This window comes from Scaptodrosophila lebanonensis, unplaced genomic scaffold, assembly GCF_003285725.1.
Source record: "Scaptodrosophila lebanonensis strain 11010-0011.00,11010-0021.00 unplaced genomic scaffold, SlebRS2 tig00000098-arrow-pilon, whole genome shotgun sequence".
NCBI lineage: Eukaryota > Metazoa > Arthropoda > Insecta > Diptera > Drosophilidae > Scaptodrosophila > Scaptodrosophila lebanonensis.
The window spans coordinates 4,130,639-4,147,630 of NW_022060568.1; the positions used below are offsets into that span (position 1 = coordinate 4,130,639).

Consider the following 16,992-nt stretch of genomic DNA (forward strand, 5'->3'; position numbering starts at 1 on the left):
GCAAATCTTGTTTGTCCATACACACATATGTGTGTACATACATACATACATATACACAAAAATAAAACAAAAAGAAAAACCTTGCATTGTGGACGCTGGCTACCACGACACTACATTACCTCTTTCTTCTCTCTCTCTTATCTCTTCGCAACTCTGTTGAATGTCAGCTTGATGAGCTTGCTGTGTGTATGCATATATACGTTGTGTGTGTGTAAGCCTGGCTGTGTATGTATGTATGTGATTGTGTGTGCGTATAAGTTGGCTGCATATAAAACATGTCTTAAAAAGGTATGCATGTATGTAACATGTACACACCATATACAAACATGCATATGTATATACATACGTAATACTAATTAGCTTTGTTACAGCACCGTTGCGTATTATGTTTTGCATTTCGTTTTGTTTTGAAAGCTTAAAAGCTGTGCTTTCATGAGTATTATATACATACATACATATATATACAAACATTTATATATATGTATGTACATACAAATGTATGTTTGTAGATGCGGTTAGCACAAATCCAGTGAGAAAGAAACAACCAACGAACGGTATAAGCTATAGCTACTATATGTATTAACTTCAAAATAAAGTTCAGTTTAAGCTGGAGCGCAGTCGAGGTTGCGTCGTTTGTTCGGTCGGTCGTCGGTCCGTTCGGTCAGTTGTTCCTATGCTCAATGTAACGCGCATGGTAAGCACGCGTTCTCGTTTCAGTTTCAATGTTTCAGTTGGTTGGCGTTGGTAACTAGCCAGCAGCCAAGCCAAGTGTTTAAAAAAAAACACGGCTCGGAATTTTATACAAAATTTAAATATATGTATTTACTTTCGTACGTATTATGTATGTATGTTTGTCCATTTCTACATACATACGTACATGCATACACGTTATATTACGAATTCACGTATAAATCTCAGTATGCACTCACACACCTACACACACGCCTTCACTTTTGCGTGCGTGCTCTTCTCTCTGTGTAGATGTTTGTATGTATGTGCGTGTGGTGCGAATTTTAGATTGTGTTGTCTATGTACAAATCTGTGAAAAAATAAGTGATTTGGTTTTAATGAGAAGCCCACTACTCTTGTATGTACATACTATGTATAAATAAACACAGGCTGTAACGTAATCAGAGGGCAATGTGTCTGTGCCTGGATGTGAAAATATTAATCACTAAATAAATATTTATTTTTTTTTTTTTTTTTTTTTTTTTTTTTTTGGTTTTAAGTTACCACGATACCCTTGGGTATTGTGGGATTATTTGGCCGCCCACTTATTGGTAAAGTGGAAAATGCCACGCGGGTTATTTCGTAGTGTTTGCTTGTCTTTAAAGTTTTACGTTGATTTCTTTTATAAAGTTGACCAGTGAATTGTACTCAGCTGTGGCCGCTTGCTTGAAAAAAGTGTGCACATTGTTGTATTTTGCTAGTGATGTGTAACGTTGACGAGCTGTGTTGTGCTTTGTGCATTCAAAAATAACATGTGTTGCGCTGTCAGGGACGTTACAGCTGTTGCATATGTTATCATTTAAAACGTGCATTTTCGATAGAGTGACTTTGTCGAATGAGTTTTCACATATAAGTCTGTTCATTAGTTTGATATTATTTGGATTTAATTTGCAATTTTCGTTCTGAAACCAAGGCTTGTTCACGGTTGCCGGGAAGAGTGCGCAGTATTTTCTGTCCTTTTCTGCAGCAAAGCTGGAGTACTCCCTCTCCCAGTCCTGATGAATCCTCCTGTATATAGTACACACCGCGTCCTTCAGGCTCCATTTCACCGTCATGAACGTACCTTCTGTTGGTGCTTTCTTTGCTGCCGAATCCACTATGCTGTTTTGTTCTAGCCCTACGTGACCCGGTATGTAGTGCACTTCTACCTCCATTATCCTGGAATTATTAATTTTATTCTTTATATTGTGAGCTATGTAATTGTTCTGCGATGGCTTAGTCAGTATTTGAGCACTGCCTCTACTATCTGTTAAGAATGCTACCCGTGGTATGCCCAGTGAAATAGCGAAATCTAGTGCCTTATCGATAGCTAAAAGTTCGGCGGAGAGTGACGACAGGATTTTGTCCGTGAAAAAACTTTCAATGTGCCCTGACTCCTCATGTAAGAAGGCTGAGCTGGAGTGATTTACGGTGACCGATCCATCTGTGAAAAAAAGCTTAAAACCTCCGCGCCTAAGGGAGTGAACCTTTTCATTAAAAATAAGACGAGTGCTTATTGTGTCTATTGATTTCTTGTTTCTCGCAGCGCCCTTGAAGAAATCCAGGTCTCCTTTAATTTTGGCGCACTTGTCCTGATTTAAAGGGATTTCTTCTATGCGATTGAAAATGTCTGCAAATTCATTGTACACTTTCGAGTAGCTGGTGTTGATTTCGCGACCATACATGAGTGTGTCACCTGCTGGCAGGTTAAAAGCAAAGACTTTCGCCAATTCCTTGGCTGTGAGAAATTTGTATCTGTATTTGGGAGGAAGCTCAGCCGCCATGTGGTATATTACCGGGACCGGCGTGCATTTTAAAAGCCCCAGAGCTTTCCTAAGGTACAGGTTTGTACTTCTTGTGACTTTTTCTAGAGCTGCCTTAGTCAGATTGCTGAAGGACGAGCATGCATATTCCAGTTTGCTCCTAAAAAAAGCCTTGTGTAGCAGAACCCCCTGTTTAGGGCTGACCCCAAATTGGCAGCCGCTTAACAGCCTAATAAAGGCACATGTTCTGTTGGCCTCTGAGATGGCTTGATTGACATGACTGCACGCAGAATTGTTAGCCGAGATGATTCGGCCAAGGTACTTGATTTGCTCCACTTCATTTATGAAAGTGCCTTGATATAGAATATTAAGTTGCTTTTTGTGCGAGCTAAAATGGATGGCCTTTGACTTGGATGGGTTAAAAGTCAGATTAATTTCGCTGCATTCTCTTCCGAATTCTTGTATCTTGTTGCTCAGTATTTCTACGGCATCATCTAGCTTCTTGTGAAAGCACACCAGGAAAAAGTCATCAGCGTATTGAAAAAGTTGACAGTTTTGGTTGTTGACCTTATGGAGCCCTGCCGTGTATATGTTAAATAAAGTTGGGCTCAGGCAACTGCCTTGGCAGACTCCTCTATTTATCTCCACCTTGCTAGAGCCCTTTATAAGGAATCTGCTTCGAAGAAAACAAATTATCCATTGAACTTGGTGCATATCGAACTCCATGCAATTCAGCTTGTATTCCAAGATATCGATATCTACACAATCAAACGCCTTTTGCAGGTCCAGACATGCCGCTGCCACCTGGAAGCCTTCGGCTTTTAGGCATTGAATCTTGTTTACCAGGTCGTTGATGCATAGGGTGGTTGATCGGTTTTTCCTAAAAGCGTACGATCTGTCCGGCAGTAAGCTTCGGCCGGCGATGTGAACTTCAAATTTAATTTTAATTATTCCTTCAATTGATTTAAAAAGTGAACTCAGAAGGCAGATCGGCCTGTGATTTTGTATAAGTGCGGTATCTGCGTTCCTTTTTGGAACCGGAACCAGACGTATATGTCTCCAGCATTCCGGTATGATCCTTTTGAGCCATATGCCGTTCAGTATTTTAAATATATGGACTTTCTTGGCGTTAGGTAAAATCTGCAGCATCCGGTATGATATGCCATCCAGACCGCATGCCGATGCTGGGCTTCTTGTATTCAAAAAAGAAATGAAGTCCTCAAAATCTAAGGAACTGTTTGGCGTGATATTTTGGGTTGTTTGAGACAGTCTCTGTGGTGGATTGCTTGATGTGCCTGGTGTGTCTTTTACTATTTGTAAAAACTCCTCGTCTTCCTCTTTGGACCATGTATTTGCTGTCTTTTTTATTTGTTTGTAAAACTTTAAATGCTTGGCACCACTCCACAATGACTGCGTTGACGTGATATCGCTCAAGAAATTGGTAAAATTTATTCTACGGCAGTTCTTAATGTGGCTTTGCAGTTTTGTTTCCGCCTCCATTAATTTTTCCGCATCTGATAGTTTTTTGGAAAAGTAAAATTTCCTTCTGCTCGCATTTCTAAGGCGGAACAGCCTGTTTGCGTCTTCATCCCACCACTTCTTCGGCACGTATTTGTTGTCGCTGGGTATTGTAACGGTGTTCGCTTTGATAATTGAGCGAACATTGCCATTGAGTGTGTCCAGATCTGAGAACTCACTGTTAGAGAATACCCTTGCGATTCTATTGTGCAGTACTTTTTTGTGATTAGTTGTTGTGGTTAATGGGTCCAGCTGGATCATGACCGGCAGGTGATTACTTTTGGATATTTTGCAGCTTAAAGTCTGCCATCTTACTTCCTGGCTTCTGAAGTTGCAGAAGGTCAGATCCAAGACTGACCCGTGACCTGGACCACGAGAAAAAGTTGGAGAGCCATTGTTTAAGCATATAAAACCGGAGTCCGCGGCGGCCCGTTCAATGCTGTGTCCCTTACTGTCACTAGTAGGACTACCCCATGTGGTAGATTTAGCATTGAAGTCTCCGCTAATTAGGGATGCCTTGTTCAGAGAGGCCGCGAACGCGAAAATGTCCTTAACTCCATTTTTTATGTTGGAGATTGGTGTCGAAGGAGCTGCATATATGCCAAATAGGTTTATGTTCTTTTGTAGGTTGAGTGTTTGTATTCCTATACACTCCAGGCAGTTTTGTATATTAATAATTTTGAATTTTATGTTTTTCCTGACATAGATTCCTACTCCACCATATCCATCCTCTCTTGGTTTTCCGTAGAAATTGAAGTCCGGAATGCTGCATTCAGAGTTATCTCTCACCCAAATTTCTGCAAGAATTGCCACGTCAATGTTATTATTTATAAGGAACATATTTAAAAGCTGTTTGTTGTTGTTGAAAGTCAAACTTTGAATGTTATACTGTAGGATCTTCATATTAATTATTATTTGCCAGAGCCGACGCGTTTCTGATTGAATTGGCGTCTAGCTCTGCGTTCGTGGCGTTTATGAAGTCCCTTATTTCTTCCCAGAATATTCTTGGGGGGCCAGCTCCATTATTGTTATTCTGATCCGTTAAGGAGCCCAGAATCTTTTTCCCCAGCCAAACAAACTTTTCCTGCAGCAAGGATTCGTTTGAGACCAATGAGTCTATGACCGAATTGCGATTTTCATTTCTAACCGGATTTTTATTCTGCTTTGGCTGTTTTGAGGCGTTCCCCCCTCCATTCTTGGCCACTTCGGCGAAAGGCGATATGGCATGCACCTCTCTTGCCACATCTGAATTATTGTGCACGCGGGTGCCCGACTTGTCGACTTGCTTCTTTAAATGTGGGAACTCCCTCAAATTTGCCAATTCTGGAACCCCTCTCTCGAATAGAGATGGAAATTTTTTCCTAGTCTCCTGCTTAGAGAGATTTTCTACAGCCATACATTTTTGTATTGCATACGCCTTTTGCCTTGCTGGGCACTGTGGAGCTGTAGCCATGTGCTCCCCTTTACAATTTGCGCATGCAATGGCTGAACAAATAACTCCCTTCTCGTGCTCCATGCCGCATTTGAAGCACCGCGCGGCTCCCTTGCAATGCTTGGCCATATGGCCGAAGCGCTGGCAACGGAAGCATTGCCGAAACTCAATATAAGGGTGCACCTCCACCTTTGTGTAAAGAAATTTAATTTCTTTGGGAAGCTGGTGTCCCTTAAACCAAACTTTGACTCTCATAGTGGGGACCAGATTCTTTGAATTCGAGTCTCTTTTAAAGATTCTTTCCACCTGCGATATTGGAATATCCGCTGACAAGAGCTCCATCAGTAGCTCGTTAGACATATGCGTAGGGATATTAAACAAAATGCCTGCCTTGGCTATGAAATGCCTAAATATTTTAGGCACAAAACCACGGTCTGCAAGCACTTGCAATGACGCCAGCTCATTCGCACTCTCGGCCGAATGGCAAATAATTTTGCACCTGCCATACCCTATTTTCATTATCTCTTCGATACCTTCAATCTTCTTGGAGCATAGCAGTTCCGTGAGTTCAAATTGATTTATGGCTTTTCTCAACCCGACTTCACAAGCCTTGTCAACATAAACCACATAAGGGCCTTTATGAGCCTCTTCATAATGAAAGTTATTCCAATAATTGTTTTTACTCACGCTTTTTTTTCCCACTTCTTCTTCTTTTTCCTTTAAACCATTTGTCTCCGAATTAACTGACTTACTTGAGTCTTCCTCTTTATCTTTCTTCTTGACTTCCTCCGAAATGCTGTGATTTACCGTTTTGAGCTTTGCCGCGCTTTTTGTTGGCGCGTCATTTTTTCCCGCTTTTGCTCCAGACATCCGACCTGTATCTGTACCCTCCTTCTTTTTAAAAATGTTAGGAGTAATGCGACGGGATATAGGCCCCCTCGTCTCCGTGCTGCCGAGTGAACGTCCAGCTCTACTCCTGCTTGCCATAGTAGCTCGCCTTAATCCACTGCCAGCCGGTACCTACACACTGTTGTGGATGTGAATGGGATTACACTTGATTTATATTTCAAACTATTTATCAAGTATTTATAAATCAGCTATCAAAATTAGGAGTAAATTAATTTTATTTATTTATTTTCTTAGAGTGAGTTGCAAAGTTTTCAGTTATTTTTTTTTTTTTTCTCCCCCCTTTTAGCAATTTCTTGCTATTAGTTCACTTGTACTTTAAGCACTCGAGTAGATGTTCTCCGAACGGCGTTCAAATTGCAACTGAAATAAATATTTAAATATGTGTGTACATACACACATACAAACGATATTAAATAAATAAAATTTAGAGTGTGAAATATAGACGTGCGTTTGTCTGTTTAAACGAATGGCACACTAAAACAGAAACCGGAATATCAATACGTGATTTGTTTATATATACATACACACATACTTACGGCCATATACCATTTCTGTATGTCATGTATGTATGTTTGCTTGTAATGTACGCAGCATTTAACAAACCAAATTATCAATATGAAATACCAATATTTTCTTTCTACATTAAAATACGAACTATCAGCACGCGTTTCTGTTGCACGTATGAGCGAACAAACATACTTAAATATATGTACATAATATATGAATATACCCACACTCATTACGTATGCATTCACGGCTGAATGATAGGCATGGCTTAAAAGTACATAAGTACTCAGTATGTATGGGTATGTGTGTATATGTCGGTTGAAAGGGATACAAAAGCACGCTTCACCCTTTTCAAACACATACATACATATGTACACATGTATTAACTGGACTCGAACGTGTACACACAAACATACATATATTACCGTTCACTTGCAAAATCCCAATAACAGCAACAACTCACATACATTCGAATTCCATATCACGCAAACTCACACAATAGTCCTAAAATAATAATAAAAAATAAACAAAGCCCACTTCTCTTGTTGTCTGGCTTAGGCAATTTCTAAATAATGCTGCAATTCTGTCATTAAATGGTAATACATACAGATGTATGTATGTACGTACATCCCCGAAACTGTGACTATGAGTTGAGTTTTTTGTTCAAGTGCTCTTATGGGATCCACCATGATCACATACATTGTACTTGTATGTATGTATGTATGTACTTATAAACACACGTCCATTTGTATGAATATTCATTCGTATCTGTGTATGTATGTATGTGTGTATATGGATACGTGTGTTTGAATAACCTTTAAAATAACAAAGAAATAAAATCAACTTTATTTGCCAGTTAACAACGATAATATTCCCAACACATTTTGCTTAAAATCGATAAAGTTGCAATTAACGCCTTTTGCCATTTGGCGAAGTTGTCGCCAGCGGCCTTGCCTTATCACATCCACATTTTGTAAAATGCTCAGAATATGTTTCCTATCTTCATTAAAAATCTGAAAGCTAATATGCATTTACATACATACACAAAATATAGTATATGTATGCTTGTTTGTTAATATTCAGTTGAATATTCATAAATGCTTGTTGTTGTTTTTTTTCTGATTACGTAATATGAAAAACAACCAATGTTGATTTTATTATAATTATTATTATTTTTTGTGCTTGGCACTCTGACCTTTTATTCAGCTTTGGCCCCAACAACAGAAATTCATCATCTCTCTTAACAGAGAAACATACATATACATACTATATGTGCCTATAGGGAACTTGTTTAACATTTAGACGGGGAACTTCAATTCAGTATATTGCAGTTGAAAATTCGAAATGCTAATGATTGATAATTCCAACAATATGTTAAGCTGATAGCGATTTGATAAACCAAATCTTGAAAATGGCAACATGGACAATTCTTAGCCGAGTTTTTACCCAAATCAATTTTGTAATAGATATTGGTTTTAAGTCTTAGACCAAACTAATAAGAACAAAGTATTTAATCTAAGACCGGAGTTACTCCTATCTTTAGACACAAAGGCGATTAAGCATGCTAGGTCAATTAATCCAACAACCACCTCTCTCTTATAGATAATACCAAATCTCTTAACTAAGTGCATACGGATAGAAGCAGAAGCGACGTAACAAAAAAGCTCACTACGCGAACTAAACAAAGAAAATACCTTAATAAAATAGCTGAAGTTAAGTTAAATATGCTTTATACTACCAGCATTAACAAGAAAACAGTCGCATTACCATATAACAACAAAGAACAAAGCACTGATAACACCAGCAACTGTAACGCGCGACCTAAAACATTTACATCAACATCACCATCAACGTCTGGAACATCATCTACGATAGAATCGAGACGACCAGACGACCCATGTGAGCCCCCATATCGAAAACATTTAAAACCGACGTGGACGTGTCCGTCGGCGACGTGCGACAGTAGAGCTCCACATGCAAAACTCAATAGCACATATTTATGTAAATTTAATCGAATGGCAACAGGCTGTATATATTTTTTATTAGTTTTAGTAATACTAAGCCGAAACACAAGTGCTTTTCAAAATATCGAAAGCGAAACTCAACATTCCGCTGGAATACTCAGAAACAACAGTAAACAAATTCAAAACAATGCCGATGAACAACTCAAACACAACAGTAGTAAATCTAAAAATAACAATACTTATTATTTGAGTAAACATCAACAAGTCGAGATCAATTCTGGTGCTGGAGTTGAAGATAAAAATATCAGCATCACCAATAACAACAGCAACAGTAACAGTAACAGCAAAAGCAACAAAAAAGCGAATACTCAGCACACTCATAGTTATACGCTGCCCCTAACCGATGATCATCTGAATGATATCTTTGGCGCATACAGTATTCCAGAAGAACCAATTTATACAAATGAGTTCGCTGTGCATATTCCAGCTGGCGCGCATGTTGCAAACGCCATTGCGGGCAAATATGGCTTCACCAATAGGGGCCAGGTAAGATATGCATAAAAATAATAATTTATATGTTTTTAAGAATGTGTAGATTTGCCATTCTTTTTTGAAAACTAGCTCACTGGTTAAGTTAGCAAATGCCTCAAAAAATACGCATTTTCATTGAAAACGTTAAGGTCTTACTCCCGCGAATTTGGCTTCATTGATTAATTATATTTTCCATTATTTGACTTTTCTCATTTTTCCTATAGAACAGCTGACGATCAGTTGATTTGCAAAGCACTTTGTCAAAACACAGATAGTATTATACTTGTTTTCAGTATTTTCGATCCCAAACATCTGATCTTATTTATGCAAAATTGTCACATGAAGCAAGTTAGCAAATGCCTCAAAAAAATACTTGTACACATTTTCATTGAAAACGTTACTCCCGCGAATTTGGAATCATTGATTAATTATATTTTCCATTATTTGACTTCACATTTTTATAGAATAGCTGACGATCAGCTGATTTGCAAAGAACTTTGTTGTCATAATGCAGAAAACCCCCTAATATCATTAAGATAGTATTATACTTGTTTTCAGTATTTTCGATCCCAAACATCTGATCTTATTTATGCAAAATTCTCACCGGAACAGTTCTTTTGAAAAATTTACAAAATTTGGAAATATTATTAGTTTATTATTATTTCATTTTCAAAGGGTTTACTTTTATGGAAAGACTACAACATTACATACATACATACATACATATCTTTCTTGCAAATGCATTTACAATTCTACTATTGAAGCGTTTGAATTTGAAGAACTTCTAGTTATTTGGAATCAGTTTTGAAATATCTACTCGTACATCATCAATCACAGCTTTAATGTAAAAACATTGATAATTATCAAAGTTGTCGGCTCCTAATGACGCTTTCCACAAATTATAGGTGTTCATTAGTTGGGTTGACTCCCCCTTCCTCCATTGCTTGACTCTCATGTGCTAATTGTTTTATTTTTGTAGTGTCGCAGAAATCACAGTCGTGCACGATAGATCTGAATTTAAAAGTGCCCTCTAATTATTATATATGTACATACACGTATATGTGTTTATTATAAAACTAATCAACTAATTACGTGTAATTATATGTATTTATTTTTCTGAATGACTCCATACTCTATTCAACAGATTGGTGCCCTCGATGACTATTACTTGTTTCAGCATCGTCACGTGTCAAAACGTTCGCTGCGCACAAGCAGCAAGCATCAGAGTGCCTTACAATCTGAGTCCGAGGTAAGCAGAAAGCAAAGAAACTGCACGACGATGAGTGATTTGGGTGAAGGCCCTTTTGGGGTGGCTAATGCGAGATATCTGCTCATGACTTTCAGGTGAAATGGCTGCAGCAGCAACACGAGAAAATTCGCCGTAAACGTGATGGGCCATATTCCGAGATACCCACCTACAGTCCGTACAATATATTGCGACAGCCAAATGAATTCGCTATAGATCCCAATACGCATCTTCCATTTTCCTCAGAAGCTGCGTTGCCGTCATCGGTTGCCACCCATCCACCGCGCCTAGAGTATCGGGAGGTCGGGACGCATCGCATCTTCACAGATCCGTTGTTTAAGGAACAGTGGTATTTGGTGAGTAAAGTATGTAATCGTGTTGACTTCAATGTTGTAGTTATAGGAATTAAGTATAATTAATTTCTTACTAACAACAACAAACACCCCAACACTGATTCGAAATCTTATAACCATAACCAATTAATTGTAGTTTAGTTAAGAGTTACCAGATTTGTTACCATTTGGTTAGTTATTATTCTAGATAAGATTAGTAATAATGAGTTGTAATTGTAATTTGTATGTATGCCTGTGTTCAATTTCATTCGAAGAATGGCGGAGCCAAGGATGGCCTAGACATGAACGTGGGTCCGGCCTGGCAAAAGGGATATACTGGTAAAGGCGTTGTGGTGTCCATATTAGATGACGGCATTCAAACAAACCATCCCGATCTTGCTCAAAACTATGTGAGAACGGAGTTTATTGAACTTTATTTCGATAATGTTGATCATAAATATTAAATAATTTTGTATAGGATCCCGATGCCTCTTTTGATATTAATGGCAACGACTCAGATCCCACCCCGCAAGATAATGGTGATAATAAGCATGGAACCAGATGTGCCGGAGAAGTTGCTGCCGTTGCCTTTAATAACTATTGCGGAGTGGGTGTGGCATATAATGCAAGCATTGGTGGTCAGTTGCAAATTTGATATTTACCCAAATAATATGTGTTATATATTTAATGTATGTATTTATATACATATGTATGTATAGGTGTTCGTATGTTAGATGGTAAAGTGAACGACGTTGTTGAAGCGCAGGCATTGAGCTTGAATCCAGCTCATATCGACATCTATAGTGCATCTTGGGGTCCAGAAGATGATGGCTCCACCGTCGACGGTCCTGGTCCATTAGCTCGTCGTGCCTTCATCTATGGGGTGACCAGCGGCCGACAAGGCAAAGGCTCGATATTTGTCTGGGCATCCGGAAATGGTGGACGCTACACTGACTCCTGCAATTGCGATGGCTACACCAACTCCATTTTCACTCTCTCGATATCGAGTGCTACGCAGGCTGGGTAAGATCTCCAGTGCAGTACCTAGCAACTCCCACTAACCTCTAATTATCAGCTGAACCATATATATACGTACATATGTATATTTGATCAAGTTTTCTTCTCATTTTACAGCTTCAAGCCGTGGTATCTGGAAGAATGCTCCTCAACATTGGCGACTACATATAGCTCTGGGACGCCGGGTCACGATAAGAGTGTTGCCACAGTCGATATGGATGGTCGGCTCAGACCCGATCATATTTGCACTGTGGAGCACACTGGTACCTCAGCATCGGCACCATTGGCCGCCGGCATATGTGCGCTGGCATTGGAGGCGAATCCGGAATTAACGTGGCGTGATATGCAATATCTTGTGGTTTATACTTCGCGTCCAGGACCTCTGGAGAAGGAGAGTGGTTGGACATTGAATGGCGTGAAGCGAAAATATAGTCACAAGTTCGGATACGGCCTAATGGATGCGGCTGCAATGGTTTCCCTTGCCGAACAATGGACATCGGTGCCTCCACAGCATATTTGCAAGTCGCGTGAGAATAATGAGGATCGCAAAATTGAGGGCAACTATGGATATACGCTGGCCACGCATATGGATGTCAATGGCTGTGCGGGCACTATAAATGAAGTGCGGTATCTGGAGCATGTCCAATGTCGCATTACCTTGCGATTTTTCCCGCGTGGAAACCTACGCATATTGCTGACCTCACCCATGGGCACAACAAGCACATTGCTCTTTGAGCGGCCCCGTGATATTGTGAAATCAAATTTCGATGATTGGCCGTTCTTGAGTGTGCATTTCTGGGGTGAAAAGGCTGAGGGCCGTTGGACACTGCAAGTGATAAATGGCGGTCGTCGTCGCGTCAATCAGCCCGGAATTTTATCGAAATGGCAGCTAATATTCTATGGCACATCCAGTCAGCCAATGCGTCTGAAGTCCGACCTTTTAAATGCACAACAGCGACATCCACTTAGCGCAAATCCATATATATTCTCATCGGGCGGTGCCAATATGGGACAAGCGACAAATGAAGGTGGCAACTTCAATTCTGACAATTTTGCTGGCTTTCTCAACTACCAGAATATTTTCACTAGCGCTGGCTCCAGTCCCGAACAGGCAACAGCTACTTTAGATGGAAACAACGTTACCGCGTCTCAATTTCAAAACGCTGTAACCACCTCGGGCTCTGGCGATAACAACATCGTTCTCTATTCCTGTGATGCTGAATGCGACTCTTTAGGTTGCTACGGACTTGGACCCACACAGTGTGTTGCCTGCAGCCATTATCGATTGGATAAGTAAGTTGATAGTTTTAGATAAACAATTAAAAATCCGTACAAAGAATGCAAAAAAAAACAATACGTAAACAAAAGTCAATAGAAGAGGAAAGAGTAATTATAATTAATAGCTAATTAGACTGGCGGAAAATTTAATACATGTCCGCTATGCTGCGTCCTAATTCAAAATGAATATCACAACCAAAATATAACTTGTAACCCATCTAAGCAACTCTAATTGTAATCCTTCCTATTTTGCAGCACATGCGTTAGTCGCTGTCCGCCCCGTTCATTTCCCAATCAAGTTGGAATTTGCTGGCCCTGTCACGACTCCTGCGAGACATGTGCCGGCGCTGGTCCAGACAGTTGCCTCACTTGTGCGCCGGCCCATTTGCATGTAATAGATCTTGCTGTTTGTCTGCAAGTCTGTCCGGACGGCTATTTTGAGAGTAAGTGCCTTTTAAACGCGACTAGAGACTTTATATACTTATCTATTGTTTTTAAAGATATCAAGAACAGAACGTGTGTTCCCTGCGAGCCCAATTGCGCTTCCTGCCAGGATCATCCCGAATATTGCACCAGTTGTGATCATCACCTCGTCATGCATGAAAACAAATGCTATTCTGCCTGTCCCCTCAACACTTACGAGACGGAGGATAATAAGTAAGCGAACTGTTGTTTCCAGAAAGTATAACATATTAATATTTTCCACAAAAACTTCCTCCCCAGATGCGCGCATTGTCATGCGTCATGCGGCACATGTAAGGGTCCCAGTGAAGTGGATTGCATCACTTGTCGGCCAAGTCGTTACGCATACGAAAGCAAGTGCTTAAACAATTGTCCAGATGGTTTCTATGCTGATAAAAAGCGTCTGGAGTGCTTGCCATGCCTCGATGGATGTAAATCATGCACTAGTAATGGCGTATGCACCGATTGCCGGGATAATTGGACCCTAAATAGGAAGAAGAAGTGTGTCTTAGTTGGCAGTGAACGCTGCAATGAATGTACGTACTCGCAGCTTATGTGTTAGCATCTATTTGATTTATCATACGAGTGAGTTAGAGGGGGAAAAAACTCCTTCGTTGTGTTTAGTATGAACCCACAAAGTAAATCTATTCGAAGCTATGAGAGTTTAAATCAAAATTCCCGCAAGTCCGATAAAGCGCCAGTTTGGTTCCAGTTTAGAAAAAATACTTTTATTGAAACAACTTTTTGTTTATTACAATAACGTTTAATTACAATTAATAGTTTTTTTTAATAATCTTTCAATATATTTTAAAGTATCATCAAAATCTGTGCACCTTATCAATTATATTGCTGACAAGAGAACGTATTATATTATACATACATGGTTATGTATTCGTAAGATACTCCTAAGATACTTAATACTCGTATATGTATGACAAGTTATCTTGTAGGAAAGATCTATTGTAAAATAGTTTATGTTATGACCAGCTCTTTGTCTTATTTTATAGCCGAGTACTTCAGCCAGAACGATGATCAGTGCAAGCTCTGTCATTCGTCGTGCGAAACTTGCAACGGACCGGTGGAAACAAATTGCCTGACCTGCCACCAGGGGCGCCTGCTTGAGCTTAATAGCTGTGTAAGCGGCTGCAAGGATGGCTTCTTTATGGAAGCTGGCGTTTGCTCGCCCTGCTTGCATACCTGCACTCAATGTGTATCGCGCACGAACTGTACAAACTGCGCAAAGGATCTAAAGTTGCAGAATGGCGAGTGCCGCACAACTTGCGCCGATGGGTAAATAATTATACTTTTATTACATTGTGCGTCGACTCATGTATGTATTATCGCTTTGGCAGTTACTATAGCGATCGTGGCATCTGTGCCAAGTGCTATTTGAGTTGTCACACCTGTAGTGGGCCGCGACGCAATCAGTGTGTCCAGTGTCCTGTTGGCTGGCAATTGGCCGCTGGCGAATGTCATCCCGAGTGTCCTGAAGGCTTCTACAAATCCGACTTTGGCTGCCAGAAGTGCCATCATTATTGCAAAACCTGCAGTGGTCAGTGAATGTTTAGACATAAGCCTTCATTTGTTTAATTGTCGATTTTTCTCTTGTTCTAGGTGCTGGCCCCTTGGCTTGTTCATCCTGCCCCCCACATTTCATGCTGGATGGCGGCTTATGCATGGAATGCCTCAACTCTCAGTACTATGATGCGAACACGCAGACCTGTAAAGGTTGTCATGAATCGTGCCGTTCTTGTTTCGGTCCTGGCAAATATTCTTGCAAAGCTTGCGCTTTTCCCCTTCACCTCGACCAGTTTAATAGTCAGTGTGTACCGTGCTGTCCGAATAATAATACTGCTGGAGAAAATGCAGCTTGCTGTCATTGCGACAAGGAAACCGGTAAAGACTATATTAATAATTTAGCTCCATTTGTTTATGAGATTTACACAAAATTACAGGTGAATGTAAGACTGTCTCGACTGCGGGCAAACGTCGTACCGTTCTTATCGATGATCATCATCGATCTGGAGGCTCAGAAAACTTCTTTAACAACGAGGCAACCGATGGACTTGGCAAAGGAAATGAGGCTGAAAATGATGAATTTGTCCTACGACTTGGCTCACCATTGACTGCGATAACGGCGATTGCAATAGCCATCTGTTTACTTATCATCACAATTTTCTCAATCATTTTTGCCGTGCTACAGGTAAGCCCATATATCATCTATTTAAATTAATTTTATGTACGTATTTAGCATGAGAAGAGCAAATAAGCCTATTAATTGAGACTACATTTATAGAACAGACAAGCATTTTGTTATGCAATTGTAATGTAATGTTATAGTCTAGGCTCGATTTCAATATAGTTACGGTTAGCTGTGCAAATAATTTTCTCAGAAAATTGTTGAATTTCATAAAAAATGTCAGGAAAACAATGTTACTTCAATTAAAACGAAGAATTCTATACTAAAATATAGTTGTCTGCTAAAACAAAGTCTTGAGATTTGCTTTTCAAAGCAAAAGATCACAACTTATTTGCCTGTCCGATTGTTGCTTTAGATATATTTAGTTTTCGATACTAAACAATGGGATGTTACTTCTTTAGAGCACAACTAATACGCACTTTTCTTTTTCCTCCCAATATTACAATATTTTTCCTATTTTTAGCGAAACAGTAACCATGTGTCTCGAAACTCGGTGCGCTACAGAAAAATAATAAGCAATTCGAGTGAACGTAAGAATGCCTCCTCAAAGTCGTCGAATAGTAATGAAGCAAGATTTATTTTCAACATCGGTGAAGACGACACAGACGAGAATACTGAGGAAGATTTTGACGTGAACATGGATATTAAGAGAATTGTTTATGAACCCAAAGGCGCAATACATGGCGGAAACGAATTTTACATAAAGAGTACAAATGATATTGATGCGATCGAGTTTCATTGCAAAGGAGGTATTGAAAATATCAAAAAATCAGAGTTCCAATCAAAAAGGTGCAATAGAAACCAAGAGGATAATGCGAATGCGAATACGAATATGTCTACGTCTACGTCTAATTCTATGCCTACATCTAATACCAACAATATTCGTAGCTGATTCATTGAAATTTTTAATGTACCAACTTTGATCCTGGATTTCTTACTCTGGACTAGTAAATTTTAAACCTTACTTGAGGAATATAGCGAATCGAAATATTTAACATCCGAAAATGATAAAATTTATATGTGATTGTGAATTGTTTTTATATATATATATATTTGTAAATTTAATGTTTGTATTAAATTTTTATGAAAATGTTATGTCAAGTTTAATTCCCCGGGCTCCTTTTC

The 16,992-nt window shown here is 39.5% G+C and overlaps 1 protein-coding gene across 6 annotated transcripts; it reads left to right on the plus strand.

Annotated features, from left to right (window-relative positions):
• The first annotated feature begins 612 nt into the window (after positions 1–612).
• LOC115627773 (furin-like protease 2) lies at positions 613–16,974 on the plus strand. Of its 6 annotated transcripts, none has more exons than XM_030523575.1 (17): positions 613–694; positions 8,440–9,347; positions 10,477–10,581; positions 10,677–10,943; positions 11,186–11,320; positions 11,389–11,548; positions 11,630–11,933; positions 12,045–13,220; positions 13,461–13,648; positions 13,706–13,862; positions 13,929–14,203; positions 14,675–14,957; positions 15,020–15,219; positions 15,282–15,563; positions 15,623–15,870; positions 16,331–16,397; positions 16,464–16,974. In XM_030523575.1, exons 2-17 carry the CDS (start codon positions 8,562–8,564, stop codon positions 16,757–16,759), a joined length of 4,929 nt encoding a protein of 1,642 aa, XP_030379435.1. In that variant the 5' UTR covers positions 613–694; positions 8,440–8,561; the 3' UTR covers positions 16,760–16,974. The 6 variants fall into 6 exon arrangements, with proteins under 6 accessions (XP_030379435.1, XP_030379436.1, XP_030379437.1 ...); XM_030523576.1 differs by having other exon boundaries at positions 10,677–10,752; positions 10,825–10,943; positions 16,331–16,974; XM_030523577.1 differs by having other exon boundaries at positions 10,677–10,752; positions 10,825–10,934; positions 16,331–16,974.
• The last annotated feature ends 18 nt before the right edge of the window (positions 16,975–16,992 follow it).